Source organism: Phocoena sinus, chromosome 3 (assembly GCF_008692025.1).
Source record: "Phocoena sinus isolate mPhoSin1 chromosome 3, mPhoSin1.pri, whole genome shotgun sequence".
Taxonomy (NCBI): domain Eukaryota; kingdom Metazoa; phylum Chordata; class Mammalia; order Artiodactyla; family Phocoenidae; genus Phocoena; species Phocoena sinus.
Window position 1 is genome coordinate 6,717,391 of NC_045765.1, and position 20,956 is coordinate 6,738,346.

General features: G+C 38.2%; 2 protein-coding genes and 1 long non-coding RNA gene across 12 annotated transcripts in view; 2 read left to right on the top strand and 1 right to left on the bottom strand.

Annotated features, from left to right (window-relative positions):
• The window catches only part of LOC116752156 (zinc finger protein 177-like), a 33,474-nt gene extending 18,636 nt beyond the window's left edge, over nucleotides 1-14,838 (top strand). For 7 of the 8 annotated variants that reach the window (XM_032628878.1, XM_032628877.1, XM_032628882.1 and 4 more), the window contains 5 exons: nucleotides 10,025-10,110; nucleotides 10,691-10,817; nucleotides 11,253-11,345; nucleotides 11,861-11,943; nucleotides 12,792-14,838. In XM_032628878.1, coding sequence (XP_032484769.1) covers nucleotides 10,025-10,110; nucleotides 10,691-10,817; nucleotides 11,253-11,345; nucleotides 11,861-11,943; nucleotides 12,792-13,901 — 1,499 coding nt within the window. In that variant the 3' untranslated portion in view covers nucleotides 13,902-14,838. Of the gene's footprint in view, nucleotides 1-8,638; nucleotides 8,669-10,024; nucleotides 10,111-10,690; nucleotides 10,818-11,252; nucleotides 11,346-11,860; nucleotides 11,944-12,791 lie in introns of all 8 variants that reach the window. The other variant, XM_032628883.1, reaches the window with a different exon arrangement.
• LOC116752160 lies at nucleotides 14,561-16,310 on the bottom strand. The gene is made up of 3 exons (XR_004349417.1): nucleotides 16,004-16,310; nucleotides 15,318-15,385; nucleotides 14,561-14,690 (listed from the first exon to the last, which is right to left on the bottom strand). It is a non-coding gene; the product is annotated as an uncharacterized LOC116752160 (long non-coding RNA).
• A 252-nt stretch (nucleotides 16,311-16,562) lies between these two features.
• LOC116752159 (zinc finger protein 426-like) overlaps nucleotides 16,563-20,956 on the top strand; it is a 45,352-nt gene continuing 40,958 nt past the window's right edge. For all 3 annotated transcript variants that reach the window (XM_032628895.1, XM_032628894.1, XM_032628893.1), the window contains exon 1: nucleotides 16,563-16,947. The gene's annotated coding sequence lies outside the window, so the exon portion shown is untranslated. The remainder of the gene's footprint in view (nucleotides 16,948-20,956) is intronic.

Genomic DNA, 20,956 nt, shown 5'->3' on the forward strand with positions numbered 1-20,956 from the left:
CTCTGAGCCTGGTGTTTTCTTCATGGGAGAAGTTTATATGCCTAGTTCTTTATTTTGTTTTTGTTTTTTTGGTTATTGTTTTGTTTTTTAAAGAATCTATCTAGGCAGTGAATTATTTGGGCTGGAGAGACCTGGAGTCTCTCTGAGGGGTTCAGCAACAACCCAGATTATTCCACTTTTATACATTTTTTTAAATTGTGGTAAAATATATACAATATAAAATTTGCCATTATAAACATTTTAAAGCATACAATTCAGTGGCATTAGTCACAATCACAGAGTTGTGCAACTATCACTGTCCAGGTCATTTTTGATAATTATTTTAGGACTATTCAGTTTGTTATTTCTAGTCTTATTTCTCTAGGAATTGAGCTATTTCCTGTGACTTCTGAGCTTGATTAGCATACAGTTATTCACAATATCTTACATGTTTAATCTCTGCAGTATCTATAATTGTGTTCTTTTTTGCTTTTCAATTTTCTTTGCACCTTCTCCCTCTTTTTTTTCTTGAATAATCTTTCATGATTTTTCCTATTAATTTTCAAAGAATCAATTGTTTTTGTTTGATCTTTTCTGGATTTTTATTTTCTAGTTCATCATATTCTTTCTTTCCTTCAATTTTTTAAAATTTATTTTGAGATTTTTTTCCTCTAAATTTTTTTTGGCCACGCCACGTGGCATGCAGGATCTTAGTTCCCTGACCAGGGATCGAACCCAGGCCCTTCGTAGTGAGAGTGCTGAGTCCTAACCACTGGACTGCCAGGGAATTCCCTAAATTCTTAAATTGGAAACTTAGACTAATTTTTAACTTTTTTTCTAATATAAGTACATAAAGCCTACTTTTTTTTTTTCCTAAGGCCCACTTTAGCTGCAACCTACAAGTTTTGGTACTTAGCACTGATCAATACCATAGTATTAATGTATTTTTTAATTTCTAATTTAATTCATTAATTATATATTTTACCCATGAGTTCTTCATAAGTGTAGTAATGTTCTCTAAACTCCAGATGTAAATGGCTTTTTTCTATTAGATTGAACTATGGTGAAACTGCTAACATTCAACCTTTTCTTTAACCTATAAAAATGGCAGTTTCATATGGTTCAACATAATTTTCTTTTGTAATTAATATATAACTTAATTTCATTTTGGTCAGAGAACATATCTGTATACATCTTTGAAAAGATTAAGACTAACTTTATAGTATAGCAGTGGGGTCAGTTTTGTAAACATTCCACTTATGCTTGAGAAAGATATGTATTCTCTATTGAGAGTAGTGTCTATAAGTGTTTTAGATGAAGGATGTTCATTTTACTATTCAGACCTTAAAATCCTCTTTTTTCCCTCTGATTATCCATTACTCAGAATAGTGTGTTAAAGTCTCTTACACTGATGGAGGTTTGTCAGTTTCTACTTTAATTCTGTTAGCTTCTGTGTATAAATTTTATGAGACTATGTTACTTGTGTATACAACTTCAGAATCTTTATACTTTCTCGTTAATTGAATCTTATATCCTAATGTAGTTACCTGTTGTAGTGCCTTTTGTCTTAAAAATGTGTGAAATTAAGTTAGCCAAACAAACTTTATTTTGGTTAATATTTGCCTGGTATATCATTTCCATTTTTGAAATTTAATCTTTCTGTGTTGTTTTGTTTTTAGTGCATCTCGTGAAACAGCATAGAGCTGAAATTTATCTTAGTCTAACATGGCAGTCTTTGTTTTTAAACTATAGAGTTCAGTCTATTTATTTGTACATTTATTGTGATTATTGATAAAGACATTTTCTGCCATCTTACAACATGCTGTTTATTTTACTTTTGTTGTTTTTTTCCCCTGCTTATTTTTGTTGCCTTTGTAATAATTGAAGTTTTTTCCTCATTCCATTGTTTCTTCTAGCCTGTGAGTTAAGCCCACTGTGTTCTTCAGTAGTTGCCCTAGCTATTTTATCATGCACACTTAAAGTCTAAAGCTAATCAATACCTTTATTCTCTAACGGAAGAATACCAGGAGCATAAGACTACAGTCACATCCCTCCCAATTTATATATTTTTATTATTCAGTAGCATTCCAGCTTGCTTTTCCATCTCACAAATTAGATATTGCTATTATTATTTTATATAATCAAAGTTCACTTAACATTTCAGACATACAAATTCCTATTTCCTGGAATACTGAGAATTTACTTTAGTGATGATCTTTAGATGGGTAAGCTCTCTTGGGTCTTTACTTTAAAATGTCTTTATTTTACTCCCCTTTTAAAACTTTAAGCTTTTCATATGGAAATTTTCAAGCACACACAAGAGTAGAGAAAATAATATAGCGAATCATATCTTCAACACTCAGTTTTCACAATTATCGATATTTTACCATTCTTGGATCCCGTAGGCCTGAGCTGTCTAATACACTAGCCATATGTGGCTATTCAAATTTAAGTTAAAATTTAAATTACTTAAATAACACTAACCTCATTTCAGGTGCTCAATAGCCATATGTAAATGGTGTCTATTGTATTAGATAGTGTACATAAGGGTTGGACAGTGCTGGTAGCCTAGTCACCTGCTTTTTCTTTTTTCTGGAGTGTTTTTACAGCAGATTCTGGACGTGATGTCCTTTCATCGGTACTTAAGCATGCGTCTCTGGCTGGTACATAACCATCAGCGCGTTTTCCCACCTGGCAATCTCCAAAGTTCCCCAGTTGTCTCCAGAATATCTTTTTACAGTTTGTTCAAATCAGGATCTTAACAGAGTACCCACCTTGTTTCTTTGAATATGTATCTCTTGTTTGTTTTATCCCCTCCTCCTCCTTTTTCCTTTTTTTTTTTAATCCACTGACTTATTGGAGATATCAAGGCGTTTGTCCTACATTATGGATTTAGCTGATTGCTGCTGCTTTGTGTTATTTAACTTGTTTATCTCTGTATTTCCTATTAAAACTAGTTAGTCCAGAAGCTTGATTAGATTAAGGGTTTGATTTCATAAATTCACCCTTGAACCTAAGGAAGATATTTTAACTGGATTTAGAATTCTAAGTTGTTAAAGTTATTTTTCTCTCAGCACACTGAGGGTGTCATCCTTTCTTCTGACATCCTTGTTGCTCTTGAGACGTGAGACATCAGTTTGTCTGTCCTTTTTAGGTGACCTAGGTTTTTTCCCTGGCTACTTTTAAGATTGTGGGGGGGGAAAAATCAAACACAAAAGAAGAAAATAAATGTAGGTGTGGATTTCTTTCTATTCTTTCAGCCTGGGATTTATTGTGCTTCCTGGATCCAAAGGTTATTGTCTTTTACTAATTCTAGGAAATTCCTAGCTAGTTTCTCATCAAATGGTGTAACAAAATTATAATCTGGTAGTTAATCGTTGCATTGAATTTCTAACTTCAACGAATCTGTTTCATTTCTAAAAGTTACGTTTGTTTCTTAAAACTGTTTCATCATTTCTAGTATATCTTATTCTATATTCATCCATATTTCTCTTAATTTCTTTAAGCCTGTTAAATATAGGGTTTTTTTTAACATAATGTCTAAAAAGTCTAATACCTGCAGTATTGTGCTTTCTTCTTCCTGCTGCCTGTGTTTTGACTGCTTCTCACTCATGGTACATTATATATTTTATATATTTGTGTTTCATAATTTTTTTTAACTGTGACTTCCTCAGTTTACTTAGAATTTTATCTGTGGGAATTCTTTGAGGCCTGGCTTGAAGTTGAGTTTTCCAGAGATAGGTCCATTTGCTCACACTAATTGCCTGGGGGACCCTCTTTAATGAAACCTAGAACCTTCTTTAAATAAAATTATTCTCTTAAGGGAATAATTTTGGATTACACAAGTAATGTGAATTTGGACTAAAACGTAAGATTTTCTTTTTCTACTATATCGGATGCCAAGGTCCAGACCAGTACATTTTCTCTCTGTCCCCTTCTGTATGGAAAGTTATCTTTCTTTTCTTTAGAACTTTTAATTATGGATTTTCAAACATACTCAGGAGTGGAGAGTACTATGATGAAACCTCTCTGTAACCATTATCCAGCTTCAATGATTACCATGATTTTACACTCTTAATTCTTCCCTTACTTACTATAATAAGTGAGTTTTGTTTTCCTGGAGCATGTTAAAACAAATATCAAACATCATGTCATTTCACCCAGAATTTGAGTTGTATCTCTAAAAGAAAAGGATATCATAAGGATACAACCAGCCTAACCCAGTCCGGGGGCAAAAGAGGAAGGAGAACTGTTACAGAGCAAGAGACTTAGGAGACAATTCTTTTTTTTTTTTAAACATCTTTATTGGAGTATAATTGCTTTAAAATTGTGTGTTAGTTTCTGCTTTATAACAAAGTGAATCAGCTATACATATACATATATCCCCATATCCCCTCCCTCTTGTGTCTCCCTCCCACCCTCCATATCCCATCCCTCTAGGTGGTCACAAAGCACCGAGCTGATCTCCCTGTGCTATGTGGCTGCTTCCCACTAGCTATCTATTTTATGTTTGGTAGTATATATAAGCCCATGTCACTGTCTCACTTCTTCCCAGCTTACCCTTCGCCCTCCCCGTGTCTTCAAGTCCATTCTATACGTCTGTGTCTTTATTCCTGTCCTGCCCCTAGGTTCTTCAGAACCTTTTTTTTTTTTTTTAAGATTTCATATATATGTGTTAGCATACGGTATTTGTTTTTCTCTTTCTGACTTACTTCTCTGTATGACAGTCTCTAGGTCCATCCACCTCACTACAAATAACTCAATTTCGTTTCCTTTTATGGCTGAGTAATATTCCATTGTATATATGTGCCACATCTTCTTTATCCATTCATCTGTCGAAGGACACTTAGGTTGTTTCCATGTCCTGGCTACTGTAAGTAGAGCTGCAGTGAACATTGTGGTACATGACTCTTTTTGAATTCTGGTTTTCTCAGGGTATATGCCCAGTAGTAGGATTGCTTGGTCATATAGTAGTTCTATTTTTAGTTTTTTAAGGAACCTCCATACTGTTCTCCATAGTGGCTGTACCAATTTACATTTCCCACCAACAGTGCAAGAGGGTTCCCTTTTCTCCACACCCTCTCCAGCATTTATTGTTTGTAGATTTTTTGATGATGGCCGTTTTGACTGGTGTGAGGTGATACCTCATTGTAGTTTTGATTTACATTTCTCTAATGATTAGTGATGTTGAGCATTGTTTCATGTGTTTGTTGGCAACCTGTATATCTTCTTTGGAGAAATGTCTGTTTAGGTCTTCTGCCCATTTTTGGATTAGGTTGTTTGTTTTTTTGATATTGAGCTGCATGAGCTGCTTGTAAATTTTGGAGGTTAATCCTTTGTCAGTTGCTTCATTTGCAAATGTTTTCTCCCATTCTGAGGGTTGACAAGACAATTATTTAATAAAAATAAACTTTTAATTCCTAATTTAAATAAATTAGGAGTTTGAGATTAACAGATGCACAAAACTATATATAAAATAGGTAAAAATTAAGGACGTACTGTATAGCACAGGGAACTATATTCAATATCTTGTAATAACCTATTATGGAAAAGAATCTGAAAAAGAATATATATATGTGTGTGTGTGTATATATATATATATATATATATATATATATATATATATATATATACACACACATATATAGTTGAATGAATTTGCTGTACACCTGAAACTAACACAACATTGTAAATCAACTATACTTCAATTTAAAATTTTTTTTAAATAAACTTTTTTTTTTTTTTTGTGGTACGCAGGCCTCTCACTGTTGTGGCCTCTCCCGTTGCGGAGCACAGGCCCCGGACGCGCAGGCTTAGCGGCCATGGCTCACGGGCCCAGCCGCTCCGCGGCATGTGGGATCTTCCCGTACCGGGGCACGAACCCGTGTCCCCTGCATTGGCAGGCAGACTCTCAACCACTGCGCCACCAGGGAAGCCCTTAAATAAACTTTTAACAGAAGTTTTTAGCATTATCACAACACCATTATCACACACACCCAAATTAACAGTATTTCTTGATGTTATCAGTGGTCTTTAGCTAAAGACCACCAGGGGCACACAGAGTTAAACAAGTTGGATTTATTACTTACTGCAGCAAGGCAGAATGCACACCATGGTGAACTGTGGGATATCTCAGTAAGTGTTAGAAAAGACTTAAGGACTTTGGTTTTGAACACGTGAAACTTATATTTTATAAATCATTGTTATCTCAATTAAAATAAAATTTAAAATTACTTTTAAAAAAGAAAGGGGAGGGACTTCCCTGGTGGTCCAGTGGCTAAGACTCCCAATGCAGGGGGCCTGGGTTTGATTCCTAGTCAGGGAACTAGATCTCACATGCTGCAACGAAGATTGAAGATCCTACGTGCCACAACTAAGACCCGGTGCAGCCAAATAAATAAATAAATATTGAAAAAAAAGAAAAAGGGGGAACATTGCTCTTGATATACATACTAGCAAATTGGCTAGTAAGTTTAAAAAAAAGTCATACATCATTTTAACATTCAAAAGGTTGCTTTAAAGGGCATCCAGGATAAAACTACTGACTCAGAAGCATACTGCGTATCGGAATTATAAGATGTCATTTCAAGGATCAAGAGTGTGAGTTGTAAGTGAATGTGATTTTTCAAGCTATAGTGGTATTTCCCGAGGGATGGTGATATTTAAAATAAAACTGTAGTTTAATCCAACAACAATACCTTTTGTCCACTTTGGTAGAAATAGCTATTTTTGAAGGCAGATTTTCTAGTTTTCAAACTAATTTCTTTGTCAATGTTGGGCATTTTTTAGACTTTGTCATTGTCTAGTTGACCTTTGTCAATTGAGAACCTAAAATCATAACTTAAAGGGATATATTTTTAAGATGCCAGCTGAAACAAGGAACTTAGTAAATGCAACTACAAAGCCTTAATATAAAAAAAAAACCCACACATTTTTCTAACCTATAAAAAAAAGAATTGGGGCTCGTATTAGGTGCTTTTGGGGTGAGTTCTGGATTGGATGTTGTAGGGTGCAAGGGTATTCTGTGTTGGGAATCTTAGTAAATGTTACCTACAAAGGGGGAAAACTATACAGAGGCTAAAATTATAATTGATAAACAAGCAGCAGTCACTCATATTAGCCAGAAAAGGGGGGTGTTTGGTCATTTCTGAGGTGTAAATAATGTTTATATTTTGTCCATGTTCAAACACAGTTACAGAGTGTTCTTGCTTTTGTCTCAATATATCATGGTCACAGAGTGACCTTGTCTTATTGCTGTTTTGGGTGTTAAACAGGAGAACACCCAGACGTTGCTGTGAGTTTCAGGCCAGCTCATCACAACAGCAAGGCCTAGCTGAGAGTACCAGGTCAGCTCCTGCATATCAGGGACTTCTCTCTCTCTCTCTTTTTCTTTTTTTTTGGTTCCGAAACCCAGGATGCTTTTCTCTTTACCAATATCGTCTAATACCCTGTCTGTGTTCTGTGAACCCCACGTGTCTCAAATGTGTTTTTATAGTTCAAATCAAGATCTAAGGGCCACACTTTACAATGGATTGTTACACCTCTTAAGTCTCTTAATCAGGAAGAGTTCTCCCTTCCTCGTTCTCCTCCAAACTGGATTTGTCTGGTTATGTCCTGTATATAATATCATTTAACATGTCCTCTGTCTCCTCTTACCCTTCTTCTATAAACTGCTAATTAAAGGATTTGTTAGGATTTTTTTTGGCAAAAATATTTTATAATTGGTGTTGTTTTTTGTTACATCATATCAGAATGATGTCCAGATGTCTCTTTTGAGATGTTAAGATTTATCAGTTGGTCCCAGTGTCAGCTTGATCTTACTTTATAAAGTTTCCCAGCACATGTACTTAGTCTTAAATTATCTCCTTCAGATTTCTTGTTAATTACAAAAGAAAAAAAGTGTAACTTAATGGGGAAACATGCTGCATACCACCTTAACCAAGTGATCAAAGTTAATATCAATAATGAGACAAGACTGGCATCATAAGCCTCCTGAAGTGATGCAGAGAAGGACAAGCATCAATCACATAATACATCATCCAAAAATGAACTTTGTGAATCTAATCATGAGAAAACAACAGACAAACCAAAACTGAGGTTGTCTGTAAAACATCTGGCCTGGACTTTTCAAACCTGGGAAGATGAAGAAAGGCTGAGGGACTGGTCCAGATTAAAGAAGATTAAAGAAACATACTTTGAGGGTGTGATCCTGGATGGGAAGTTTAAAAAGTGACTGCTATAAAGGACATTATTGGGCCAGTTGGTAAAATTCTGCATATGGATTGTACGATAGATAGTAATATTAAATCCTGCTTTCAATCATTGTGTTTGTGTTAGAGAATGTTCTAAGTTCTAAGTTCCTATGATACTCTGAAGAATGTAGGAGAAAAGGGTCATGACATCCGCAATTTCCTCTCAAGTAGATTCCTCTCAATATCATTCTTGATGAAATACCCCCCCCACACACACACCCCTACAGAGAGAGAAAGAAAGCAAATGTGATAGAACTTTAACAACTGATAAAGGGTATAGGGAAGTTCATCATATTCTCACAACTTTTGAGTTTGAAATTTTTTCAAAATAATTTAAAAGTTGAAAATAAACATCCCCATTCACTTTTCATCTAATATTTTAATAGCCATTTCTTGTCATTGCCTAGGTCCATTAATTTACTAGTGGTTGCAGAATGGTGAGTTTCTGATTCTAGCATTTTCTTCATAATAAATGAAGCTCCTAATAAAGTTTCTATAATCTATAAACAGCTTTCCCTTATCACAACTATTTGGTAATCATAAAATATTGGTCATAAAGGAGGGAATGGGGTGATACACTTGATTCTTTAATTACATTTCCTTAAATAAATTTATTTATTTATTTTTGGCTGTGTTGGGTCTTCATTGCTGTGTGCAGGCTTTCTCTAGTTGTGGCAAGCAGGGGCTACTCTACTTTGTGGTGCATGGGCTTCTCATTGTGGTGGCTTCTCTTGTTGTGGAGCACGGGCTTTAGGCACGCAGGCTTCAGCAGTTGTGGCACGTGAGCTCAGTAGTTGTGGCTCATGGGCTCTAGAGTGCAGGCTCAGTAGTTGTGGCACACAGGCTTAGTTGCTTCATGGCATGTGGGATCTTCCCGGACCAGGACTCGAATCTGCGTCCCCTGCATTGGCAGGTGGATTCTTAACCACTGAACCACCAGGGAAGCCCTACATGCTTGATTCTTTTCACGAATTTTCAGAATAACAAAATCATATCCTAGCCACCTCCGATAGTGACCATTGAGGGTTTTTTTAGTAACACTATAGACTCATGGCTTTGTTTTACATTTGGTATATTTCAACTGATTGTAGTCATTATTCTTATTAAATTGTTCCATCTTAAGCCAGTGGGAACATTTTTAAGTTTTCTCCTGTGTGGTAGGCTCCTTGCTTTCTGGTATAAGCTGTTCCAGGCTCATCTTGCACATTTCTTGTTCTACATTGGACTCAGCTATTTGCCAAAGGAGTCCTGGTTTCTTATACAGACAGATGGCATTTTGAGGAATTTTAACACTAGAGCGCTCATTGCTCCTGAGTTGTGAGTGACTCTAGGCATTTTTGGTGGTTCAGTCTAGGGAAAAGTTAAAAAAATAAGTACATACAGGGCTTCCCTGGTGGCTCAGTGGTTGAGAGTCTGCCTGCCGATGCAGGAGACACAGGTTCGTGCCCCGGTCCGGGAAGACCCCACATGCCACGGAGCAGCTGGGCCCATGAGCCACGGCCACTGAGCCTGCACATCCGGAGCCTGTGCTCCGCAACAGGTGAGGCCACGACAGTGAAAGGCCTGTGTACCGCAAAAAAAAAATAATAATAATAATAAGTACATACAATATTCCCATTCCTAACTGTTCTTGGATAGGGAGATAAAATCTGTACTGTATTGTTTGTATGTATATGTGCATATATGTGCATTTGTGTGTGCGTTGTTAAAGCTAGTGTGAGGAAGCTTCCAGGCCTGTAAGTGTTGAATATCTGTCAGGCCAAGACTCTCATGGCTTCTTTCTTCTTCTCTAGGTCTGCATGCTCCAGTCCAGGAGCCTGGCCAGGAGGGAGACACAAGAGGAAGAATGGCTGCAGGATTGCTGGCAACCTGGTCACAGGTATGTGGGAAGTTACTGTTTCCAAAAATCATTGCTGTTGCTAAAGGATACATCTCTTGCCCATGACCCACAGCTTCACAGCCCAGGCAGGCTGGCCTTAGGCTTCCCCAGTTCTCTGGGCTTCTCAGAATAGGAGATAGAGGATGTCTTAGGAAAGGCCTCAACATTTGTTAATTTTTTTTCAGATAATCCTCCAGGGTGAGTATTAGTTCCATATTCTGCTGGGTGCCATGAAGGAAAATAAAGACTTTTTTCACTAAGTATTTTTCTCATTCTGCAGTATGCTCAGTCTTGATCTTCAATAAGACTGGCAGATTCCTCACAACCTAGTTGTGGAAATATAAGTTCCACTGTGTTAGAAAAGCTGCTAAGCTGCTGGATGATATGGTCCAGGGAGTGAGGACAAAAGTGGAAAGTTCCAAGAATTGAGCCTTGGGTCAAATAATGAGACCTCTGAAGCATGTCTGAGCTTCCTACACATTGGGTCTCCTTCCCAAGTCCTGTCAGCCTCACTCGCCATCTTTCTGGTTCAGAGTTAGAGATGGTCCTTGGCTGAACCTGTGTACATGTGATGTTTTAGGACTCGGTGACCTTTGGGGAAGTGGCAGTGGACTTTTCACAGGAGGAGTGGGCACTGCTGGACCCTGCTCAGAAAATCCTGTACAGAGACGTGATGCTGGAGAACTTTAGGAACCTAGCCTCAGTGGGTAAAGTTGACCTCATTCCTTCGTATTCATTTGTTCATACACATAATAGTTCTTCATCACATATTTGTTCCAGCAACGGTGAAAAGAATGGCAGTACATGGTAAAGACAGAATGGATGGTTCCTGCCCTTGTGGGGCAGTCTTGTGGCTTCCCATGAAAATGCACTGATTGTATTTTCTCAATCCTTAAAAATTTAGGTAGTTTGCAGATCTTGGGCTTGGAATTCAAGAGTCAGGTCATGTGGGACAAGGAGTATGCGTGTCTGTTTTGGGGCCCTGTGAAATAGTTATATAATCTGATTGTTTTGCTCCTCCTAAAGCTGCACTTGCCTATCTTCAGAATCCTTTAAAACCAAAGTATTGGAATCAATTTTGTGGAAAGATTTCTTGTTTCCTTCACAGTCTCCCCACATCATGTGTCTTTCCCCATGAGCAGGGCATCATCTCGGCAAACACAGTCTGTTCACTGAGGTGGAGCAGGAAGAGCTGAGGCCAGAGCAGAGACGAATTCTCCAAGGTGCTTATAGAGGTGAGCCCCAGGCAGAAAGGGGTCATTGTATGGAATAGCCACAGCCTGCAAGGGGTGATACAGTTGGGAATGTCAGTCATTGTGGGAAAGAAGGCAGAGGCCATTACATGAGCTTTCCTTCTTTCACCATCTCTCCATTCATTCATACTTCCATTTGGTCTCAAAGGAAAAACTATTTTAATTACTCTTTCAATTTCACATTTCCTTGAATACTTTTTGTTCAGTTCTCCCCACTTGCTTTCCAGATAATACCTTCTCTTATTGTCTCAAGCCTCCAGAATCCTTAGTAAAATACCTCTCATTTCCATTGCTTGTCCCTATCATTGGCATCTTTTTCCAGAGCCAAGTTCCTAAATTAATTTCTCTGGTCACTGGTTGCATCTTCTCTTTCACATTTTCCTCCTATATTTAGTGTTATTATTTGAAAACAAATCCATAGGGTGCCTGCCTCCTTTTTTCTTTCATCCCTACTTTTTCTCCCAATAATTATAAAAAATTTCCCCATTCACTTTCAGACCAGGATACTCAACTTAAATCAAAAGACGCAATTCTTACACAGAATGTTCCTGGGGAAAGAACTTCCAATGGCATAAAAACGGTGAGATTCACTAGAAATGGTTCCTGGTTTTTTTTTTTTTTTTTTTTTTATAAATTTATTTATTTATTTTTGCTGTGTTGGGTCTTCGTTTCTGTGCGTGGGGTTTCTCTGGTTGCGGCGAGCAGGGGCCACTCTTCATCGCGGTGCGCGGGTCTCTCACAGTCGCGAACCTCTCTTGTTGCGGAGCACAGGCTCCAGACGCGCAGGCTCAGCAGCTGTGGTGCACGGGCCTAGTTGCTCCGCGGCATGTGGGATCCTCCCAGACCAGGGCTCGAACCCGCGTCCCCTGCACTGGCAGGCAGACTCTCAACCACTGCGCCACCAGGGAAGCCCGGTTCCTGGTTTTTTAGAATGGGAGAACTCTGTGAATTTCAAGGAATTAAAACAGCAGCAGCACCCAAACAAGGGTAGACACTTGAGGCAAGTGGAATTCACTCATCAGAAAGCTGCTTCAGGAAAGCCTTTATGAATCCCATAAAATTGGAGAAATCTCCAAACCTACCTCAACACTTGCTGCCTTGCAGAGAATATCAAAAAGTAAACATTTACTTAAATGTGATTCAATTATTAAGTATTTAATAAATAATTCATTCATTCTTCACACATGACTAGAAAAACTATATTTAGGATGCCCTTTGATGGGAATGAATACCATGGGGTCTTGGGAAGAGTATTCAGCTATTTCAACTTGCAAGAATAGCGCAAAATGTATACACACACCCTGAAAATGGTAAAAATATTAGTCATAATAATATGCTTCATATATATGGCAGAATCCACATGGGAGTGAGTTCCTCTGTGATGAAAGTGAGAAAGCCTTTAGTCACCACTTATTCCTTATTCTGTAGGCAGCAACTCACCCTGGTGAGAAACCAATGGAATTTAATCATTGTGGAAAATTCTTTAGAAAGAACTGTCACCTTATTTGTCCAAGATATTGCAAGAGAGAGAAATGCAACAAATATAAAGAATATGGGCAAGACTCTGGCCATCCCTCAACTCTTAGGAGTCATGTGAGTACTCACACTGGAGAGAAAATTATTGAATTTAATGGTTGTGGAAAAATTTTCAATCAAGAGTCATCCCTTAGGAAACACTTAACTCTCCCAGGAGAGAAATCTTCTGAGTGTAATCAACATCTTATGTCCTTCAACTTACACTCTTCCTTTTCAGTACATGAACAAATACCTACTGGAGAGAAACTCTGTGAATGCAGTAACTATGGAAAAAGATCTTCCCTTAGTTTCCACAAAAAAATGTGTAGTGTGGAGGAAAGCTCAAAATGTAATGAACATGAGAAAGTTTTCACTGGCCCCTTGTCCCTTCAGATATGTGTGAGACCTCACACTGGAGAGAAACGTTATGAATGTAGCAATTGTGGGAAAGCCTTTGTTTTTCAGTCTTCCCTTAAGAAACATGTGAGATCACACACTGGAGAGAAACCTTACGAGTGTAATCATTGTGGAAAATCCTTCAGCCAGAGCTCTCATCTTAATGTGCACAAAAGAACTCACACTGGAGAGAAACCCTATGACTGTAAGGAATGTGGCAAGGCTTTCACTGTTCCTTCATCCCTTCAAAAACATATGAGAACCCACACTGGAGAGAAACCCTATGAATGCAGTGACTGTGGGAAATCCTTTATTGATCAGTCATCCCTTAAGAAACATACACGATCTCACACTGGAGAGAAACCTTATGAGTGTAATCAATGTGGAAAATCCTTCAGTACAGGCTCTTATCTTATTGTGCACAAGAGAACTCACACTGGAGAGAAAACCTATGAGTGTAAAGAATGTGGGAAGGCCTTTAGGAATTCCTCTTGCCTAAGGGTACATATGAGAACTCACACAGGAGAGAAGCCCTATAAATGTATTCAGTGTGGAAAAGCATTCAGCACCAGCACTAACCTTATAATGCACAAACGAATACATACAGGGCAGAAACTATATGAATGAAATGACTACAGGCTAGCCTTAGGTCCTTCACATCTCACTCATTTTAGAACTCACTCTGGAGAGAAACCCTATTGTGACCAATTTAGAAAGCCTTCAGGCACAACTTTTAAGTCATGTTATACTGGGACCAACCTTATAAATGTTATGGTTCTGTGATTGTATTTATCAGTGAGTGTTTAATCTTTAAAGTGTGACAACTCATTAATTGATGAGTATTAAAGATTATACAGCACTCTAAATTCCCCTTGATCTACATCACAAAAGTTTTGATTCATAATGTTTTTATTGAAATTAAGTACTAAATATTGTCCATTTCTCATCAAGATGTCTTGGACCAAACTATAGGTTATTTAGAAATATATATTTTAATGTGCAGACTCTGTGCATATTTTAGTTATAGATTTCTAAATTAATTGCATTATGCACAGAATGCATGGTCTTCGTGACACAGATTCTATAAGACATAGATTCAAACAGAAAATTATTAGAGACTTGCTACATGGCCTAATGTGTGAGACAAAAGAAGTTGCTGTCCCAATATCCATTCCTCCCCTCCTTCTTTCAAGTAACAATACAACTGTGTTCAAATTAGCAGTGTGGACAGTTCTTAAGGATTCATCTCCCAGCTTTCCTTGCAGCTGTGAGTGCCCATGAGCCCACAGTCCTGGCCAATGAGAAAGGAGGCAGAGGTCACTGCTTGTGGGTTCTAAAGAATTCCATGGAAATGGGAGCATCGCATCTGGCATTTTCACTTTACCATTTGCCCTTTGTCTTATCTCTTCTTTTTTCCTAGAGAATAGACCAACAGGATGACAGTCATACACTACTGATTATATAATAAGGACATATTATTTAGCTATGTATAAGCAACTATGGGTTGCTTATTTCTGGACTTCTTGTAACATGAAAAAAATAAACTAACTGGTTTAACACTCTTGTGGGAAGAGTCTGTTTCAGTGGATTTCAGTCTCAACTGATACATCTCATATGGTCAAGTTTTAAGAATCCTTCAAGTATAGTTGAAAACAATGTATTCTATAATTTGTTGGGTATAACAGATTTTCAGTGTATCTGATGGATAAATTTTATTGTTTTTAAAATCTGTATCATTACAAACCTTATCTCATGATCTCCCCTTTACTGAGAGAGGTATGTTAAAATGCCCCAGTATGACTGTGGGTAGTCAGATTGTTTTTTAAATTCTATCTTGTATTTTGAGGCAGTATAACTGGATGCATAAAAATGTAGTCATTTTATATGTTTCTGGTAAATTGTCCTTTCATTCTTATATAGTGTTTATCCTTTTCCCCCTAATAATGAATGTTCATTAATTCACTTGATATAAATGTGAGCTATTGACCTAGTGGATAACATTTAATGCCTACCGATTTTTAAGGACAACCAGAAACTACTTACCTTTCTTCATCACCATGTTAGTTATGATGTTCCTTGCAACACCAAGAGAGATCTCCTCCATGACATCCCTTGTGGCAGACAAAGAGATCAGTAGTTTCCCAGTGGCTGTCCCCACCAAAGACACCAGCAGCCCTCACCTATCTCTCTGTTGCTCCTTGCTTTGCTTCTGTAGTGATTTATTCCCCAACCTAGTGGGATATGAGGGATCTCATCCATAGAGACTGGTGGCTCAATGTTTAATGAAAAAGGAAAAGGGGAAGGAACATTTTGTTCTTGCTCCCAAGAAACCTCAGAGGGTTTCTCAACTCAAATCAGTTTGTAAATCTCCTGGTCAGTGTGCTTGGGCTCTCTTGAGTACCGCTGCCTATCAACATGTAAGAGCATCCTCCTGAAAACCAAATTGTTACAAAATAAGGATTCCCCCACCTTGGATATAGACTCTAGTCCCCCTGAGGTTGATAGGGACAGTCTAGAAAGGGAGGCCACTGCTCACAGCAGGGGTCACTCGGGACCACCAGGAGCTTAGCATGTAAATATCTAAAGAAAAACTAAATAAAGAAATAAAGAAAACCAGGGAAACACAAGAGACCAAAAGAAAAAAATTAAGTATAAAGGCTGGGACTTTACGAAGCTACAAGCAATCCCCCCACCCCCTACTGAAAGAAAGGGGAAACTTTAAATCTTACGTGCCAAGTAGTTTTGAGGTCTAGCAAACGTGATGCTGTCTTCGATTGCTTACTGATTTAACAACAATGAAAAAAACCCAGATGCAGGGGACAGCATTTGAGTTTAGCACTGTGTCCTGCCTTGTGGAATTGACCGGAGGAGACAGACTACTTCATGGATCGGCAGGATTATCGATATGGGAAAATCACTGTTAGGGCTCTAGGAACGAGGCGAGAGGCACGTAAAAGACCTTTTGATGTGCTTGCTTGGGGTGGGTCCTTGCCCGCAGCCACGCCCTTCAGGCGCCAGTATTCAGCGATCTAAATACGCACAAAACGTATCCCACCTCCAACCCCGCCTCAGAAACAGACCGCGCCCCCCACCCCCCGCACCTAGCCCACCCGGAACCCATCTGTACCCACGCCAGAGAAAACTAGAATTTCTCCACCTGAAGGGATCGAACGTGGCCGACGGCGCCACTGCGGAAACCCCGCCTCTTCCGACCCCTCCCGAGCCGGAAGCGGAAGTGGCGAGCTTCGTTCGCCGCAGTCTCTTCCGCTGCTGGCCGGGTGTTTCTTGAGCAGTTTCCGGTTGGTCGTGGTTCGGCCCAATCCGGCGTCCGGTAGGCCGGCGCGTAGGAGAGGGAAGCAAATGGAAGGTGGAATTAGAACGAGTTTGTCCCGGGCCGCCCTGGGGTCAGCTTAGAGAGGCCTACCCCGCTCACTTCCGCCGCGGCCTCGGGGCCTCCCGGAACGGCCAGGTCCAGAGGCCGCCCCAGCGAAATATCCTAAGGGCGCTTCGGCGGGGTCGTTTAGGTTTCATCCTGTGCTCCCCTCTTCAAAAGCCTCCAAAGCAGCCTTCGTGATTTTTCTTCGAGAGGTAAAGAATTTCCGCCTGTAGGGTTCGTTGACTCCAGCCCTGTGTCCTCGAGTCCTCACGCACCCGGCGATTCCGGCACATGCCGGTGAGCAGTGGGGGAAAGGGCCTCCGTTTCCTTTTCTGTGCAAAAAAAGACGTTTCGTCTGAGAATTTGGCGTTATCTTTGTGCGTTCTTTATTTTTGGCGCATTACATTCAGGTAGAAATGTACTTAAATGGATGTCTATGGAGTGCGTTTTTTTGTATAGAAATATAAGTTTATATAGGCCACAACTCTTTCTACAAAAGAGAAGCAAGGATGCTCCCTTATCTCTTCATCTGAACTTCCTAAACCTGTACCTCCCTACAAAACTTCAAAACATGGGATTCCAAGAAAAACGGATGGAGGCTTTTTTGCCCTATATCTAGGATAATTGAACTTCTGATTAACAGGGTGTTTGGTCTAAGTATTGTTTCCCCACATTTTTCGTTTGAAAAGTCGTAAACGTAAATAAAATGTGAAGCTTTGGTACAATTAATGTCCGTTGAAGTAGAGTCACCCATTTTGGGCATTTTGCATGTTTGCTCTCTTTCTCTAGATAAATACATTTTTTGGTGAGTTATTCGAGGGAGTAAGCTGAAAATAAATTGCAGCCATGTATTAATACTTGACCTTTAAATACTTGGTAATGCACCTCCTAAAGATAAGGACATTGTGCTAATTAAACCACAGAACTGTTATTTACCCCAAGAAAATTTGAAGTAATAATGTCACCTTCTATCTACTCTGTGAAAACTAAAATCCTCCACATTGTTCTGAAATACACTTCTGAGTGTCTTGGATCTGAGATGCAATCAGGGTTTATATACGGCAATTTTTTTGTGTCTTAGTCTCCTTTAACCTAGAGCGTTGGCCGTTATTTCTCCATTATATTGATTTTTTGAAAAGTAACACGTTTTTAAAAGTCACACATTTTGAAGTTTTTTTAAGTTGAGATATAATTGACATATATTAGTTTCAAGTGTACAACATAATGATTCAATGTTTGTATATCTATTCCGAATTAAGTCTAGTTAACATCCATCGCCATCCATAGTTACAGATTTGTGTGTGTGTGTGATGAGAACTTTGAAGATGTACTCTCTAAGCAACTTTCAAATATACAATACAGTATCATTACCCATAGTCACCATATTGTATATTGCATGTACTCAGGGCTTATTTATTTTATAACAAGAAGTTAGTACTTTTTGACCACCTTTACCCATTTATCCCATCCCACTCTCCCCTCCTCTGGCAACCATAGATCTGTCTATCCATGCATTCTAGTTTGTTTTTTTAAGGTTCTACATATAAGTGAGGTCATATGACCATATGGTATTTGTCTTTCTCTGTCTGACTTCATTTAGCATAGCGACCTCAAGGTCCATCCATGTTGTTGCAAACAGCAAGATTTCCTTCTTTTTTTATCCCATTTTGTGTGTGTGTTGGGTATGTATATGTGTGTGTGTGCATGCAAACACTATGTTTTCTTTATTCGTAGATTGACACTTAGGTTGCTCCCATGTCTTGGCTATTGTAAATAACATTGCAGTGAACATGGAGGTACATATATCTTTTGAGTTAGTGTCTTTATTTTCTTCACATAAGTACCCAGAAGTGAAATTGCTGTATCATATCATAGTTCTATTTTTAATTTTTTGAGGAACCTCCATACTGTTTTCCCTAGTGGCAGCCCCAATTTACATTCCCACCAGCAGTGCACAAGGGTTCCCTTTTCTCCACATCCTCACGAACACTTGTTATTTGTTGTCTTTTTGATAATAACCGTTCTGAGAGATGTGCTATTTCATTGCATTGATTTGCATTTCCCTTAATAGTAACGTTGAGCACCTTTTCACATACCTTTTGGCCATCTATATCTCTTCTTTGAAAAAACATCTATTCAGATCCTCTGCCCATTTTTAAATTGCATTATTTGTCTTTTCCTGTTGAATTGTATGAGTTCATATATTTTGGATATTAACCCCTTAGCAAATACATGATTTGCAAAAACGTTCTCCCATTCTGTAGATTGTCTTTTCATTTTGTTGATGGTTTCCTTTGCCACACAGGAAGTTTTTTACTTTCACATAGTTCCACTTGTTTATTTTTGCTTTTGGTGCTTTTATTTTTGCTTTTGTTGTCAAATACAAAAAATCATCTCCAAGACCAATGCCAAGGGACTTACTGCTTATGTTCTGTTCTAGGAGTTTTATGGTTTTAGGTCTTACATTCAAGTTTTTAATCCATTTTGAGTTAATTTTTGTGTATGGTGTAAGAGAGTAGTCCAGTTTCATTCCTTTGCATGTGGCTGTCCAGTTTTCCCAACATTACATGTTGAAGAGACCGTCCCTTTTCCATCATATATTCTTGGCTTTTTTGTCATAAATTAATTGTATTTGTGTGGTTTTGAATTTCTGGACTCTGTATTCTGTTCCATTGATCTCTGTTTCTGTTCCAGTACCATACTGTTTTCATTACTATAGCATTATAATACAGTTTAAATTGGGCAGCAGGATGCTTTGTTCTTTTTTCTCAAGATCACTTTGGCCATTCAGAGCCTTTTGTAGTTTCATACACATTTTAGGATTGTGCGTTCTATTTCTGTGAAAAACGCCATTGGAATTTTGGTAGGAATTTCATTGAATTGTATATTGCTTTGGTACAGGGGACATTTTAACAATAATTCTTCCAATCCATGAGTCACGGAATATCTTTCCTTTTATTTTTGTCTTCTCCATTTCTTTCATCTACATCTCATAACTTTCAGTGTACAGGTTTTTCATGTCCTTGGTTAAATTTATTCCTAGGTATTTTACTCTTATGCAATTGTAAATGGGATTGTTTTCTTAATTTCTCTTTCTAGTAGTTTGTTATTAGTGTATAGAAACCCAATTGATATTTTTTATAAGTTCTTACTTTATTAGCATAATTTCTTGTTTTTTCAATTTAATTAGTTTTTATTTTATATTGGAGTCTAGTTGACTTACAATGTTGTGTTAGTTTTAGGTGTACAGCAAAGTGAATCAGTTATACATATACATATATCCCCTCTTCTTTTAGATTCTTTTCTCATATAGGTTATTACATATTGAGTAGAGTTCCCTGTGCTCTACAGTAGGTCCTTGTTGATTATCTATTTTATATGTAATACTGTGTATATGTTAATCCCAAACTCCTAATTTATCCCCCTGCCATGCAGTTGATTTTTGTATATTGTTTTCGCATACTACAACTTTACTGAATTCATTTATTAGTTCTAACAATGTTTTGGTGGAGCCTTTTGGGTTTTCTATATATAATATCATGTTGTCTGCAAAGAGTGACACTTTTACTTCTTCCTTCCTAATTTAGATGCCTTTTCTTTCTTTTTCTTGCCTAATTGCTCTGGCTGGACTTCCAATGCTATGTTGAATAAAAGTGGTAAGAATGGGTATCCCTGTCTTTTTCCTGACTTTAGAGAAGCTTTCAGATTTTCACTGTTGAATATGATGTTAGCTGTGGACTTGTGATATATGTCCTTATTATGGAGCAGCATTCTCTCTGTACCTGCTTTGTTGAGTTTTTAATCATGAATGGATATTAAATTTTGTCAAATGCTTTTTTCTGCCTCTGTTGAGACTATGATATGATTTTTATCCCTTTTTTAACTTTATTTTTAACTTTTTAATTTTTTTTTTGGGTTGTACTGGGTCTTTGTTGCAGCAGGTAGGCTCCTTCGTTGCGGCACATGTGCTCCTTAGTTGCTGCACGTGTGTTTCTTAGTTGTTCACTGGTTCCTTAGTTGTGGCATGTGTGCTCCTTAGTTGCGGCCGGCAGGCTCCTTAGTTGTGGCATACAAACTCTTAGTTGCAGCACGCATGTGGGATCTAGTTCCCCAACCAGGGATCGAACCCATGTCCCCTGCATTGGAAGGTGGATTCTTAACCACTGCACCACCAGGGAAGTCCCCAATTTTTGTTCTTCATTCTGTTAATGTGTATCATATTGATTTGCAGATGTGGAACCATCCTGCATCTCTGGATATATCCCACTTCATCGTGGTGTATGATCCTCTTAATGTATTATTGATT